The 15,445-nt window shown below is 39.3% G+C and overlaps 1 protein-coding gene across 1 annotated transcript in view; it reads left to right on the forward strand.

Moving 5' to 3' along the window:
• The first annotated feature begins 442 nt into the window (after positions 1 to 442).
• Positions 443 to 15,445, forward strand: part of stab2 (stabilin 2) — a 31,487-nt gene continuing 16,484 nt past the window's right edge. Inside the window, exons 1-31 of the mRNA XM_087786896.1 lie at positions 443 to 563; positions 720 to 844; positions 922 to 1,034; positions 2,703 to 2,788; positions 3,306 to 3,372; positions 3,440 to 3,535; positions 3,993 to 4,115; positions 4,191 to 4,384; positions 5,597 to 5,724; positions 5,798 to 5,931; positions 5,995 to 6,074; positions 6,184 to 6,330; positions 7,646 to 7,774; positions 7,852 to 7,914; positions 7,996 to 8,112; positions 8,455 to 8,508; positions 8,586 to 8,666; positions 8,740 to 8,892; positions 9,977 to 10,036; positions 10,122 to 10,217; positions 10,552 to 10,638; positions 11,250 to 11,361; positions 11,429 to 11,612; positions 11,679 to 11,772; positions 12,779 to 12,937; positions 13,019 to 13,114; positions 13,185 to 13,277; positions 13,354 to 13,401; positions 14,570 to 14,703; positions 14,777 to 14,879; positions 14,969 to 15,046. Coding sequence (XP_087643022.1) covers positions 450 to 563; positions 720 to 844; positions 922 to 1,034; positions 2,703 to 2,788; positions 3,306 to 3,372; positions 3,440 to 3,535; positions 3,993 to 4,115; positions 4,191 to 4,384; positions 5,597 to 5,724; positions 5,798 to 5,931; positions 5,995 to 6,074; positions 6,184 to 6,330; positions 7,646 to 7,774; positions 7,852 to 7,914; positions 7,996 to 8,112; positions 8,455 to 8,508; positions 8,586 to 8,666; positions 8,740 to 8,892; positions 9,977 to 10,036; positions 10,122 to 10,217; positions 10,552 to 10,638; positions 11,250 to 11,361; positions 11,429 to 11,612; positions 11,679 to 11,772; positions 12,779 to 12,937; positions 13,019 to 13,114; positions 13,185 to 13,277; positions 13,354 to 13,401; positions 14,570 to 14,703; positions 14,777 to 14,879; positions 14,969 to 15,046 — 3,348 coding nt within the window. The 5' untranslated portion in view covers positions 443 to 449. The remainder of the gene's footprint in view (positions 564 to 719; positions 845 to 921; positions 1,035 to 2,702; positions 2,789 to 3,305; positions 3,373 to 3,439; positions 3,536 to 3,992; positions 4,116 to 4,190; positions 4,385 to 5,596; positions 5,725 to 5,797; positions 5,932 to 5,994; positions 6,075 to 6,183; positions 6,331 to 7,645; positions 7,775 to 7,851; positions 7,915 to 7,995; positions 8,113 to 8,454; positions 8,509 to 8,585; positions 8,667 to 8,739; positions 8,893 to 9,976; positions 10,037 to 10,121; positions 10,218 to 10,551; positions 10,639 to 11,249; positions 11,362 to 11,428; positions 11,613 to 11,678; positions 11,773 to 12,778; positions 12,938 to 13,018; positions 13,115 to 13,184; positions 13,278 to 13,353; positions 13,402 to 14,569; positions 14,704 to 14,776; positions 14,880 to 14,968; positions 15,047 to 15,445) is intronic.

A 15,445-nucleotide genomic window follows, 5' to 3' on the forward strand; every position in this document is an offset into this window, starting at 1 on the left:
AGATTTTTCTCAGTTGAAGGAAACAGTTTCTGGTCAGTTTTCTTCAGTGTTGAACTAGAGACAAGTCTTTGTCAAATACAACACCCAGGTTTCTCAGCCTCAGTTGGACAGACTCACCTAAGACGCCCAAGTACTGACTCAACCCTGGAACCTTATCATCAGGAGCAATAACTTAAGACGATCTGAATCTCAGAAGTTACACGAAGTTGGTTCTTTGTTGCTTATATCAGAGTCAGTCAGCAGCTTTTCTTCACTTGTTGGTCATAAAGTGTGTGTGTGTAGGTGTGTGTGTGTGTGTGTGTGTGTGTGTGTGTGTGTGCGACAGGGAAAAAGGGGATGAGGGTAGACAGAGGGCAGGGGGAGGGAGAGGTGAGGAAGAGGAGGAACATGGGGTTCTAAAGGATGTAAAGGCCTGAGATGTGCTGAGTCCACATCAGATCCAGGGCACGATGAAGCGCTGCTGCACACTGATGCCCGCCAGCAGCACCATGTTGACGCTGGTGATGATGATGATGATGGTGATGGTGATGATGATGGACGTGACTTCAGCGGTGGCCAAAAAGGTAACCAGCTCGCTCTGGCCTTAATATATAATATCACAGTCTCTGAGTGATGAGTTGATTTTGAGGTGGAACCTTCAGGAATGAAAGGTGTATGTTTCATAGAGAGGTCAAAGGTCAGCTTCAAAATAAAAGCGTGCTCTGCTGTTTGTGTTCCAGAACTTTTGCAACAACTCCACGGTGTTACGCAGTCGGGTTGGATGTTACCCGTGCCCCCTGGGCGTGTTGCTGGCGTGTCGTATTGGCTTCAAACGGACGCTGGGGTCCACAGCCAAAGATTGCCAGTAATAATCCTCTCTCCAACATTCCTCCCCATCGTCAACATTCTCCGTGTGAAGTTCAACCTCTGATGTCTTCTCAGGTACTACAGGATTACTGCGCCTCAAATACCAGTCAAGGGGTGCTCCTTCGAGTGTTACAAAGAAGTTGAGTTGAAACAGTGTTGTCCTGGATTCTGGGGACCCGACTGCAATGGTACTATTTATTTTTTATTTTTGCACCTAAAGTTTCATCCATTACTGGAGATTTTTGCACTTCTGTCTGGGTTTAAAGATCTCTTTTGAAATCTGTTGTTTGATAACTCGTATGACGTGCGAGACGAAGGTTTTAAATTCAGGCAGTCAACCACCAGGTGGCAATTCTACTACTTATTTGAACCTGTCATTCATTCTAGTCATTCATTTTCTTACGTTCCCTGGTGTGGAGTGTTATGTACTGAGATTGTCGTCAGTGAATTTCAAAACAAAAGACAGAAGTGAACAAGAAATAAATAAATAAATAATTAAAAAAAGCAAATGCTGTAAATATTGATGTAAATATATATATATATATATATATATATATATATATATATATATATATATTGTTGTGAGTAAATATATATATATATATATATATATATATATTTAATGATAACAAGTCATCAATTATCTTTTTATTGGGAAAAAGGCTACATAAATATAATTAAAATGTCCATGAAAAAAAATCTTAAAACATTGCTTCAATAATCAGAAAATACTTTTACATTTAAAACATTGAGAAATCGTTTTTTTTCTTATGCAATGACATTAAATTGAACTAACAAAACATGTATTGCAGTTTTGGGAAAAATTAAGTAAAAACATAGTAAGATTTTATCCGTTCCTAGAGAAAAATAACAATGTTTATAACAAAGTCTTTTCTTTAATGTTTCTGAGCCATAAAGGCATTTTTGAAAAGGAAAGAAAATAATCTGCTTAGTTTTCATAGCATTTTTCAAGATATGGACATTTAGTTTTTTCAATTAATTTAATGGATTAAGAAAATCAACCCAGTGAGATCACATATTAATGAAATAAAATAATAATACGTGTTGAGAATGCTCTGCTAAAAGATATTGATCCAGTCACACAAAGTTCAAGTTCAATCAAATATGTTTTTGTCTGGACTTGTTTCCCGTCAGAAAACCTCTAAAAACAATAAATGATGAATTCAGACGTGAATGAGTTCCCTGTCATTTGTGGGAACACTTTAGGGTAACAAGGCATTTTTTTTTTTTGGAGCGTAAGCTGTTCTGAGTCCGCAGGTCGCATGTTGAGGTCACGTCCTGCAGGAAGCAACACGTCCTGCAGGTTCGTCCAGTTTCCTTCCTCGCTCTGAGACCTTTGAGTCAGCAGCTCGGGAATCTGCTGACATGGACCTCTCTTCTTGTAACTTATGTTTGCTTTTCTTTAATTGATCGACAACACATATCCAGGAGCACAAGACGCACTTGGAGGAGAGAAGGATGACGACTGATATTTACTCTTTCAATGATTTTTTTTACTTGTATTACACCTTTTTTTTCTTTGAAATGATGTGTTACATTAGTCCATTATAGTTTATCTATCTATATCTATTTTGTTGGTAAATTCCAGTAATTATATAAACATAGTTTATAGTTTGGTATCAATGTACAATATATATAATGCTTATAATGGAATTTAAACAAATTATGTTTAAAAAAGTCTTATTTCATCCTTTTTCATCATACAAAATGCTCTATTAATATAAAATTCCTCCCCATTTTATACACCTTTTTTTAAAATCTTTTTTAAAATCTTTTTTTGAACAAATTGTAACAACTATGTCACAACAACTTGACATCATAACTTCTGGTTTCAGAATGTCCGGAGGAAGCTGAGCGTCCCTGCTCCAGCAGAGGGGTCTGCTCCGATGGAATGGGAGGGAATGGCACCTGCAGCTGTCAGGTTTGATTGATTGATGGATTGATACACCTTTATTCTACCACCGTTCGGGGAAATTCCATTAGTCACTGCAGTTCACAGCAAAAAGATTAAACATACGTAAACATTACATTAAGACATACAGTCCATATATACAAAAGAATCACCAAAAAACTAGAGCAAATCAATTAATAATTAAAATAATTAATTAAATACTATAATAATAAATGGTTATGATAATACAAAATATAATTAAAATATAATCAGAATAATTTTTATTGGGTTTAGACAATTGGGAATTATCTTGGCAACATATGTTCATCATTAAACATAAAAAAGAACATCTTAAACAGAAGTTAACAATAATAAATGTATAAATAGTGAAGATTAATGTGAAGTTGGCGTCTAAAAAAGTTAAGAATCTTCAATATAGAAGATTATGTGGCATGACTCAGATAAATAAAAGTTTAGTTTGATTTAAATAAATCTGCACTATTGATCTATTGTACACACGTGATCTGTATCGTGTGTTTTGTTACAGCCCGGGTTTGCGGGGACTGCTTGTGAAGACTGCCAGTCGGACCGATACGGGCCCACCTGCAGCTCAGGTCAGAGGCCCCTTCTCAGCATCACTACTAGCATGGATGTGTGACGGTGTTTTTGTGTGCGTTTCAGTCTGCACTTGTGTTCACGGTTTGTGCGACGCTGGGCTGAAAGGCACCGGCGGATGCATGTGTCTCTCTGGATACAAGGGTCCCAGCTGTGATCAAGGTACGCCTTAACTGCACGAGTCCTCATGTGAGTAAGTAAGTAAGTAATATTTATTTATATAGCGCTTTTCCAGACCAGGGTCACAAAGCGCTTAAACAATCAAAACAATACTCAAAAAAGTACATACTTTAAAGATCAAGATAATACTGAGAACAACACAGGAGTTCGAGAAATTCAAGGAAAAGCCTGAACAAATAGAAACGTCTTAAGATGTTTCTTAAAGGAGTCAGTAGACTCCATCAAGCGCAAAGAGAGAGGAAGATCGTTCCAAAGCTTAGGAGCAACAGCCTGAAAAGATTTCTCTCCTCTGGTCCTGAGCCGTGTGCGTGGAACCATAAGTAGATTCTGATCCACAGACCTCAGAGCCCGAGCTGGGGTGTAAGGCTGGATCAGATCAGTGATGTAAGGATGTATGTGACGCCGTGATGCATGATGGGTTTTTTTTATAACCGTCCAGAACTCCCGGAATGCACCCAACTGGCGTGCAAGTCCAACTCTCGCTGCATTGAAGAAGCGTTGACCGGACGCCTGGTGTGTCAGTGTCTCCCCGGGTTCCGCACAGTAGCGTCCGAGTGTGTGTGTGAGTAGAGAACCACCCGACAACCTTCACCAAGATGACACTCTCAACCTCACGTGTTTGTTGGTTTGTTTGCAGCCGTTAATCCATGCCTGGAGAAAGTCTGTCACGATAAGGCGACGTGCATCCACACCGGACCCAACAAGCACATGTGCGCGTGCAGCCAGGGTTACAGCGGCGACGGACGCGTGTGCATGGAGGTGGATCCTTGTCAGGTCAACAATGGCGGCTGCTCCAGTACCAGCTTCTGTGATTACAGTGGACCTGGAAAAGTAAGAGCGAACTTTTCTTCACCGTTTCGATTGAAAATGTGACGGACAGGACTCTTTCTCAGGGCTGTGTGTTGAACATTTTCAACGCCGCTGTTGATACTGATAACCTCCTATAATGGTTACTGAACAATATAATTTTTTGCGATCCTAATTTTACGAGATCAATTCTCAAAAAAAATGACATTAGATTTGGTTAATTTAAAAAAAAAAAATTTTTACAAAACAAATGACTAACCAATAGGTTTGGGTCCAAAAGAACACTTGCTAACAAGTGACAAATTATACTGCCTTTGTCACTTATGAGTATTCCTTCAGATAAACCATCAAGTTTGGTTCCTATGTAGGAACTGAAACATGGAACCGAAAGACAAAGCATGTTTCGATACTCGGTACTACTGAAGAATTTCTGTCGCAACATAAGTTCGATACCCATGTGCTCCACATCCTGGTTTTGGTAGCTAAACATTTTCTAATATATATGAATATATAAGAATTCCTATTTTGATATTAATCTATATTATATTAAGGCCATCAAACCGTCAACCACAGATCAGTGTCAAACTCATGGCTCGCCAAGTCGTTGTATGTGGCTGTGCCAGATCAGAATAGATTCATATTCTTGTTAATACAGTGACCTATAAAGATGTCAGTATCTATAAAGGACAGTTGAGTCAAATCGGTTACTACACAGCTCCTACCAAAACTTTATTTTTGGCTCAAAATGACCACCATGACCAACTCTGTATCTGGACCTAAAACGGTTGTTCCTTATTAGTGTTACAATCGCGTGAATAGGCTCGTTCCAAGGAAGGTTTTAAATGAATTATAGCTAAAACATTAAACAAGTTACAGCCTTGCAAAAGTAGCAAGTTCTCCAGCCACCGCGTCATGTAATCGGATTCATCTCCGTTTTATGTGTTTTAGGAATCAGCAGGTTTAATATAAGATAAGGGACATCGATAATAATTACACAGAGGCTTTCAATGACGGCACATTTGCTTGGAGAGTGTTTAAAAGAGGAGATAATTCATATAGATTGAGCCTCCCAGAATAAAAAATCGAATTAGATTCATACTAATGTTACTGGAAGTTTCGGTCAATATTCAGTTGGTTCGGCCGGTATCTCTGATGGCTTTTGGCCGACGTGTGAGGTTTGATTTTGACGCCAAGTCTACGGAGCTGGCTGGACTTTAACACTCTGCACACCTGTAGTCCACATGCATGTGTCTGCCGGGGTACTTGACGGCATCCAACGGGAGCTGCGTCCTGGAGGACGTGTGTCGTCCAGGCTCCTGCCACCGGAATGCCGACTGCATCACGAGTGTGCCGGCGAGTTTCGAGTCAGTACACCACACCACCAAGTCTTGACCTCGAGCAACGCTCTCATCGTCATCGCCCGTCCTTGTGCTTTAGATGCAGTTGTCGCCGCGGTTACGTGGGCAACGGGAGAGTGTGTTATGGGAACATCATGGAGCGACTGGGTGAGCTCAACACGGAGCCCGACAGCCAGTGGAGGGGTCAGCTGAGCCTCGCCATCTCCTTGTTCGGTAAATCCAGCGAGCTCATCCGACAGCTCTTCATTCTTTTTTCAAGTGTTTCTTTTTTTTCAGGGAGCGTCAAGTGGCAGCTGCAGAACTTGGGTCCTTTTACAGTTTTTGTCCCTGTGAACAGAGGCTTCAGAGGGTGGTCTGTGAGTTCAACGTGTCTGACTGCGGACAGAATATCTCAAAACTGATACATATATAAACTATAATATGTATAAACTGGTATGTATATCACCATGACCATACTTTGCCCAGGGGAGTGTGATGACCCAAAACACGTCCAAAGCCAGCTACCTATGCAAGATACACATGGTACTAGGAGCCATGGATCTGGACCCTACGAAAAGTGAAACTTTCTTCACTCTGACGGGGAAATCTGGGGAGACCGACACGTCCACTGGGGTGAGATTAAGACTGAACGTCGTCTTTAATGTAGGGCTTGTGATGATCTCAATTATTCTGAGAGTTTTACTGTGAGTTTTGTTTTGTGATACAATTTTTAGTGTGTTGTTGGTTCTTGTCGCCAGATATAGGATTTGAGATGCATGGTATAATTTCAATGGGTAAGTAAGTAAGAAATAGTTATTTGTTAAGCGACTTTCTAGACCAGGGTTACAAAGCGCTTGAAAAATCAAAAGCAATACACAGTTAAAAATACATACAGATTTTAAAACTCTTAAAGGCAAAGACACATAAGACAAACACAGGAGTCCAAGGAAATCAGGGAAAAGCACAAATAAAAAGGTCATAAGATGTTTCTTAAAGGAGTCAGTAGATCATCAAACACAGAGGGAGAGGAAGATTGTTCCAAAGCTTAGGAGCAACAGTCTGGAAGGATTTCTCTCCTCTGGTCCTGAACCGTGTTCAGGAACCATCAGTAGATTCTGATCCACAGACCTCAGAGCCCGAGCTGGGGTGTAAGGCTGGATCAGATCAGTGATGTAACCATGTCTGACCATGAATAGATCTGAAAGTAAGAACCAGAATTTTAAAATTGATCCTAAAAGAAACTGGCAGCCAGTGAAGAGTTTTAAGGATCGGGGAAATGTGAGTTCTTCTACTAGAGCGGGTCAGAATTCTCACTGCAGAGTTTTGTATTAACTTGTCTTGTTAAGACATGAAAATAAACTGTTACAATAGTCTAAACTAGAAGACACAAACACATGTATTATAAGCTCCAGATCGTGTTGTGACACTATTTTCCTAAGTTTAGAGATTTTTCTCAGTTGAAGGAAACTGCTTGAAGTTCATACCATCTAGAACATTTCTCAACTCAGATCAGAGAAACTGGGATTTGTGTTCATTATGTTCATTCCTGGTTAGTACACAGGCTTCATCACCTGCATGAGAGTCAGATAGTTTTTTTGTTAGATTTTAACCAAATTAAAATTGGTTGTTGTAGATATGTTATTTATTTCAGCAAGTTTAAACTATATCTCTTCTTTTTAAGATTATGATTCGAATATTACATTTGAAAAATCCATTATGATTTTATTCCATTCAAACAGTCGTTTCAAAGTCAAACACTCGCAGTATTGTTGAATCTTTGCCTTTAATATTTATTTTTTATTTTAACAAATATTGAGCTATAAAATCCAAATGAATGTCATAAAGGCTTAAACACATTTAGTCACTTACGATTAAAAATAGTTAGAAAATTATCTTATGTATTGTATCTGGATAAATCTTTCATGGATTTTATTAACATTTGTTGAAGATCCGTCTCTTCGGCAGCAGAAGATGGAGCGTCATCCTCAAATCCAACCTAGTCGCCTCAAACGGGATAATCCACATCGTCGGCAAAATGATGGACCCCGTCAGTCCGACCGTGGAGAGCGATCCTTCGGTCCGAAAGCCCCGACTATACACAACATTTATGACCTTCTCGTCACCCCTTTGACTCATCTATCCATCTCTGTGCAGAAAAACCTGCTGCAGATCATCTCAGAGAACGGGAAATTTGACACATTCAAGTCTTTGTTGGATGTAAGTTTCCCTTCGATATTCAACAGGTGACTTTTTTTTTTTGTCCTGAGCGCTCAGCATGACAGACGTTGTTCCCTGCAGAAGGCGGACATGGCGTCTCTGCTGGACAGTGAAGGTCCCTTGACTGTCTTTGCTCCGACCAGCTCCGCCTTTTCAGGGATGCCAGACGGTTATCTGGACTACTTGAGCGTCCCAGAGGTCAGTACCATTCTTTGATTCAAGGGCCTTAAACCAGGTTATTGTTTTAAGAGGTCAAACCAAAAGAAAAAGATATATAAATTATAAACAAAACAAATCAATCAAGATACCTTTATATAACTGTGTGATATGCAGTTCATTTTATTCCTCAATATAAATCGAGAAAAAACGAATGAAAAAAATCCTGATTATATATTTATATTGACATGCAAGAAACAGTCGAATGGGTAAAAAAGAAAAGTCATTTTAACAAATAACAGCAACTTTTATTTGAGCAAGTGATCTAGCATGTGTTGGTCATGTGACTATAACCAAATGTTGACCGGTGTCTCCAACCTCCAGGGTTCCCCGAAGCGGCTGGAGCTTCTCCGACATCACATCGTTCCATCCGTCGCCGTACGTTGATGAATCATCAAATGAAACTCTGAGAATGTGCGCTCACGTGTTCTTTTTTTTCTTCTTTTGAAATAAAGCTGAGTGCCTTCGACGTCGCCACCAACCCGACCTTCACATCGAAGGCCAATCAGCTTCTGATGATCAATATCACAGAATCGGTAAAACGTCAAGATAGTAAACACGTTTTCCTCGTCATGTGACCGTTGAAGTCCCCGCGGTCGGTTCCGACAGGGTCGGATGGTGGTGGGCGGAGCTGCTGTCAAAGAGGCGGCGGTGGAGGCCAAGAACGGGAACCTCTTCGTGGTGGACGCCGTCATGTTACCCCCGTCCATCGAACCAGTGCTGCCCAGCAGGTGTGACATCCTAGAGAGCAAGGTTGAGAAGGTAGGTCATTTCCTGTTTGATCTTCACACTCTTATTGCATTGTAAGTTGTATGTGCTTGGTGAATGGAAGAGGTCCTACTGTCAACAGTTTTATCTTGCCCTTTAAAGTATATACTTTATTGAATATGGTTTTGATTGTTTAAGCGCTTTGTGACCCTGGTCTGGAAAAGCGCTATATAAATAAACATTACTTACTTCAATTACTTACTTACAACACAAGGGATACCTCAGACATATTTCTTTTCGGGTGAACTTGACCTTGAGATAACACATAAGCTCAGCATTTAATAAATTTGTTTTGGAATTATTTAATTCAATCATTTCTGTATATAAAGGTTGAATTTTGTTTTGTTAACACAGAATGTGATGTTTTAATGCCAATAACAAATCTCCTAAATTAAAAATAATTTATATTCTTAGCCTTTTAAATTTAAAATCAAAATGTTATTAAAATAGTGCAACCAAAACCACAAAACAGTGGCACTAATGTAACAATGTTATACATTTCATTTGAATGGCTATGAACTTAGAGAACAAAGTTGAGAAACTATATCTTGGAAAAATAAAGTAATTGTAAAAAAGAAAAACAATATGAATATTTGGAAAATATTCATATTTTAACACCAGTCCCTACTCCCCTGGATAAAAAACCCAAACAATAACCATTTAATATTCAGAATATTAACTACAATGATTTAAAAAATAACATTTAAATGCTTGAAAAATATATCAAATTTTCAAGATTTCCCACCATTCAATATACTGATGACATTGATGTACTTCCATTGGATAGCTCTGAGTACTGATATAGTTTGTGAGAATGTTAAAAAAAATAAAATTGAAATAAAAACCTCACATGTTCTCCACCAGTCTCCATGGAAAAAAACCCACCAGATAAGGGGAGAACATTATTAAAATAGTTTTTATGTTTGTATTGTTCGTGTGATGATAAGTACTTTTGTTTTGAGTAACTTTGTTTTCTAGCTAGTTTTAGTTGTTAAATAGTATTTTTGTATTTATTTAAATGATAAAGTTTCTTTATTATTCAAATATTCTTAATGTGTTTTTTTGTGTGTGTATTTAGGGGGATTGTATAAGCTGCAGCAAAGCCAGCACGTTCAACTGTCCGTCCGGTACAAGCACGGTAAACCATTCATCCCTTTGGTTTGTTAGATGTGAATCGCTGATAATATTTAGACTAAGACACGTTTGTCTTTGTGTCACTTCAGCGCTCCGTCGTGCCTGGCTGTATTTACGACCGAAGTGTCGGGGGAATATCTTTTTACTTGACCGGCTGCAGCGTCCACTGCAATCACACTGTCACGGTAACTCCAGGCTCAAAACTCTGATGAAGTCTCAACCTCCGACGACACTGCCAGTGTATTGCTTTAGCCATCTTGCACGACACACTCAGTAGAAGCAAAGAAAAAAAAAAACACTGCTGTGAATCCTTCAAAAAGTATTGTGGATCCAGATGGTAATGCAGAACAAGATCATTCTTTAAGCACCTGTTCCGTGTCCTCCTATCAACATTTCCAGATTTAAAACAATTAAAATATGATCAATTCAATTGGTCCCAACATTCCCCTCCGTTGACTTCACTGTGAAACACAATAAAGGTGTGTAGTTGTGTAGGAGTGTTAACTCTTTGCTCTGCAGACTCGTGCGTGCTGCAAGGGATTCTACGGCGACACCTGCGGGGCGTGTCCAGGTGGACATTTGAAGACTTGTTCAGGTCATGGTCAGGTGAGACACAACCACACACACACGTTTACATTTAAAGACTGTTTTTTCAGGTTTGGATAGGTATCGATACTCGGTTACTTCATGCCACCAGTTTTAGTTTTAGGTTAAAAACAAACATAAGAAACCCAAGATAAAACAAGCTCTGGTATAATTTAGGTGAAAACCCCAACCTTCCTGACTCACTCAAATGTTTCAAAAAGTCTTCCTCTCCAAGATGCAGTAATTCTCTCATCATGACCATGTTTTTAACTTATAACTTTATAAAGTTCTTCCCCGCCTGAAATCTCGGCGAACGAGGGGTTACGTGAGCGGAGTTGTAATCACGCCCGCTTTGTTTATACAACAAGTCCCTTGGAGGTGGAGACTTCCGGGGATCGATGACGTGCGGGGACAAACCTCAATGTTTGACCAATCACAGCAGAGCAGATGTGGTTATGACAAACAAGATTTCATCTCCAGAAAATGAAGTGTTTTCAGTGGGCGGGGCTTAAGCACATTTTCTAATTTAAATGTTTTTGTACATGTGATGATACAATCCAGTCTATTGAAGACACACCTGAATCAACAGTTGTGCTTCAAGACCTGGTCACAACAGAATCTGTATTTCCCAGTGTCTCGACGGCGTGCGCGGCAACGGGTCATGTCTTTGTCAGGCTAACTTCGCCGGCTCCCGCTGCCAGTACTGCAGCTCCGCCAACAAATATGGACCCAACTGTGATAAAAGTGAGTCAATATATTCACAACAATCACCTCCAGATGATTCGAAGCCAACAAGCGTTTCCTCTACCAGCGTGTCCGTGCATCCACGGGACTTGCGACAACCGTCCGGACCTGAAGGCGGGGAGATGCCAGAGGAGCACCTGTAAGCCCGGGTTCACCGGACCTCTGTGCGACCGCAGGACCAGACCCTGCGGTGGCGACGGTCAGTACTGCCACGCTCACGCCGACTGCGACTTTAGCCAGAGCTCCCGGAGGTGAGTCGAAACAGCATGTGTGTGTCTTTGCACAAAAGCCATCACAGTTGTTGTTTTTTTACTCAGATGCGTGTGCAAACCTGGTTACCAAGGCGATGGCATCACGTGTGTGGAGTCCGACCCGTGTGCTCTTCCTTTGAGAGGCGGCTGCAGCATCCGAGTACGTTTTTTTTATTTCTTTCAACCAAATAAGATCAACTCCTATTTCGGCGCCATCACAGTATGGAATGGTTGAATTTCAAAATATTTTATTTGTTTAATTCTTTTTTTAAATAATTAAATTCATATTAAAATAATATTGTTTTATTGTATCTTTTTAAATAACTGAATTAATAAAATCGAATATCTCCCGAAATAATTACTTTTTTAAATTTTGCACGTAGAGTTTGATATTCTAATACCCCTAATTCTAAAATGAATGTAAGCTTTTTAAATTATATTTATGAAAATATGAAGCAAATTCGATATAAATGCTGGTATATTAGTTCAAACAGTCAAAACCAAAAGAGTATCAGGCGACTTTGAGCCAATCCTGTGGCTCAAAGTCAATCATGTGACAACAACGAGGCACTGGTTTGTCAATGTAGGTATTTTTTCTGAATACATGTCAACTTTATTTAAACGTCTGGGATCTTTTGTCTGGTGGCAGTGTTTTACACAAGCATTTATAATGAATTTTAGAGGCTCCAATTATTTTCAATATTGAATTTAAAAGGCTGCAAATTTAAAAATATTGAATATAAAACACTTATTTTAAAAAAAGTGATCATTTTTAATTTAAGTTAAAAAAACAATTATTAAAAAAAACAACTGTTTAATATTCTAATTATTGAATTAAATCATTTTTAAAAATGAATTCAATGTTACTTACAACATTTGAAATGTTAAATTCAACCTTAGAATATTTTGATGGTACTGAAATACTTCCATATACTTGCCTTGACTTTTATTTACAGTAATCTGGCCACCAACAGTATTTAACATTGCATGGTTCAAATCTTAAATCATGTTTTTGTATCAGAATCCTCAATGTTTGCTGGTAGCCAATAGATTAGAGCATTTTTCCAGATGAAAGACTATGTTTTGTCCACTTATCAATGGTCACGGGTTGTCTCGGTGTCCAATAATATATCTTATAAGATAAGAGATTTATTCTGCCTCTGCAGACCAAGTGTGTGAAGACAGGACCAGGGACTCGCACCTGCGAGTGTCTGACAGGGTTCGCGAGGGACGGCGACGACTGCTCGCCCATCAATAACTGTAAGAACCCAGATTACGGCGGCTGCCATCCCAACGCCACCTGCATCTACGTCGGGCCGGGTCAGGTGAGCAGCAGCAACTTGTTGATGATGGAAAAGACATTCTTGGTTTCAACATTTTTTTTTAAAACATCTTAAACCCCACAGAGCGACTGCAGCTGCAAAGGAGGCTACAAAGGGAACGGGCGAGAATGTGAAGCGGTGAACCAGTGCATCAGTCCAGAGGGAGGCTGCCATTACCTGGTCAGTCCTCTTGTCCCAACTAGATGGTTGAACCCCCTTAAGTTAAGTCTTCCGTCCGTGGTGTCCACAGGCCAGCTGTCTCCTGCTGTCCAACAAGTGGACGTGCGTCTGCGACGAAGGATATCTGGGCGACGGGAAAATCTGTTACGGTTCAATCGTGCAGGTGAGACGAAAAAAAAAACCACGGGACGGACAGAGAGTTTTCGGGGGCCTCCGTTTGAATAAATACTTTGTTGCAGGAGCTGATGGTTCTTCCCAACGCTTCGGAGTTTTACTCCTGGACTACAGTGAGTACACACTCGCGTGTGATGTGTGTCCATTCATGTCATGCCTTATCACAGAAAAAAAAAGATACGCTTCATCACCGAAAGAATAGAATAGAATAGAATAGAAAATGTTTATTCATCCCCAGAGTGGAAACACACTTTTACAACAGCACAGTTGAAAAAAACAAAGTGCAAGGAAAAAAGAAATAATAAAAGAGATAATAAAAATAAAAAAAATAAAACGATCTTAAAGATATACAAATTATTTACAATATTGGAAATTTAACACTATTAACAAAATAAAATAAAATAAAAATAAAATAAAATAAGATAAAATAAAAACAAAAAATAAAATAAAACACACAAGAAGAAAAACACACTACGGATTAGCATCAGGATATTTAAAGTAGAATAGAATAGAATAGAAAAGCTTTATTCATCCCCAGAGGGGGAACACACTTACACAGCGCAGTTTAAAAAAATAAAGTGCAAGGAAAAAGAAATAATAAAAGAGATAATACAAAATAAAATAAAAACGATCTTAAGAATATACAATTATTTACAAAAATTAGAAATTTAACACTATTAACAAAATAAAATTGAATATAGAGAGTTAAATATCCTGACACCAGTTGGGATGAAAGACCTTCTATAACGCTCCGTCTATAAAGCATTATTTTAACCCCGTAAATATTTTAAATTAGTTATCTTTTAATCAATAATTATGTGTAAAGTACAAGAAAAAAACACCGGAATATACCAGTGATGCTAGAGGGATTATTTTGCCTTTACTTTTATTTGTTTGTATTAATATTATTATTTTATACGCTGTTGTTGCGTATAGTATTTGATTAATTTTTTTCAACTATCTTCATTTACATTCACGTATTCAACCCTTGTGTTATCTCAGGGTCAAGGTGACCCGATTCCCTGAAACAAATGTGTTTGTGGTATCCCTTGTGTTGCCTTTACCTTAAGACAAACACATTTTTTCATTCGGGTCACCTTGACCCTGAGCTAACACAAGGGTTAAGAAAAAGATCATTGCTGTGATCTTGTACCTGCAGTGCCTACTAATCCTTAATACAAATATTTTCAATGAAAGTGAAAATAACACTGGAAATCTTAACGCTACATGTTAGCGACCATTTTGATTTACGACGCGTCCGATTTCTGCTTTTAATTCCAGAACTCCGGCCTGTCCGACTCTCTGCTGGGTCGGAACCTCACCCTTCTGCTCCCGTCCTCCGACGCCATCACACGAATGTCGACCGACGACCGGCGTTTCTGGACATCGAAGGGAAACCTGCCGAGTCTCATCAAGTAAAAGTTTTTTATTTCTTGTAAAAAAAAAAAGGATTTCTAGAAATCCTCCGACTCCACCTCTCCCTGACAGGAATCACATCGTTCCCGGGTACTTGCCGCTGCTCAACCTCGGCAACCTTTCCTCTGTGACCACGCTCCTCGACACCTCGCTTCCTGTTTCCATCAATAACCAGGTAATCTTACACCAGGACAGAACATCTTTGACTTCATTTCGTTGGTAGATTTGACTTTTTATCTATCATGAGAAATGTTATTCTTGTAGAAGAGTCTCGTTGGAGGAGCTTCCATCACCACACCAGACATCGCTGCCACTAACGGAGTGATCCACCTTATTGATCGGGTAGGTTTGGATCTTTATATCCATAATTATCTTCATCAGTTTGATTCCATTACAGTTTTGAGGTGAAATATGATGTATTTGCTTTGCATCAGTTTTTTTATGATGTAATATATTGAACTATTTAACCCCTGTGTTATCTCTGGGTCAAGGTGACCCGGAGGCCCGAATACAAATATGTTTGTTGTATCTCTTGTGTTGTTTCTGGGTCAAGGTGACCCGGAGGCCTCGAAACAAATGTGTTTGTGGTATCCCTTGTGTTGTTTCTGGGTCAAGGTGACCCGGAGGCCTGAAAACAAATGTGTTTGTGGTATCTGTGTCAAGGTGACCCATAGGCCAGGGGAAAAAAAAGTTTTTGTATCTCTTCTGTTGTTTCTGGGTCAATGTGACCTGAAGGCCCCA

The sequence above is a fragment of the Callionymus lyra genome, chromosome 3 (genome assembly GCF_982586985.1).
Source record: "Callionymus lyra chromosome 3, fCalLyr1.hap1.1, whole genome shotgun sequence".
Taxonomy (NCBI): Eukaryota; Metazoa; Chordata; class Actinopteri; order Syngnathiformes; family Callionymidae; genus Callionymus; species Callionymus lyra.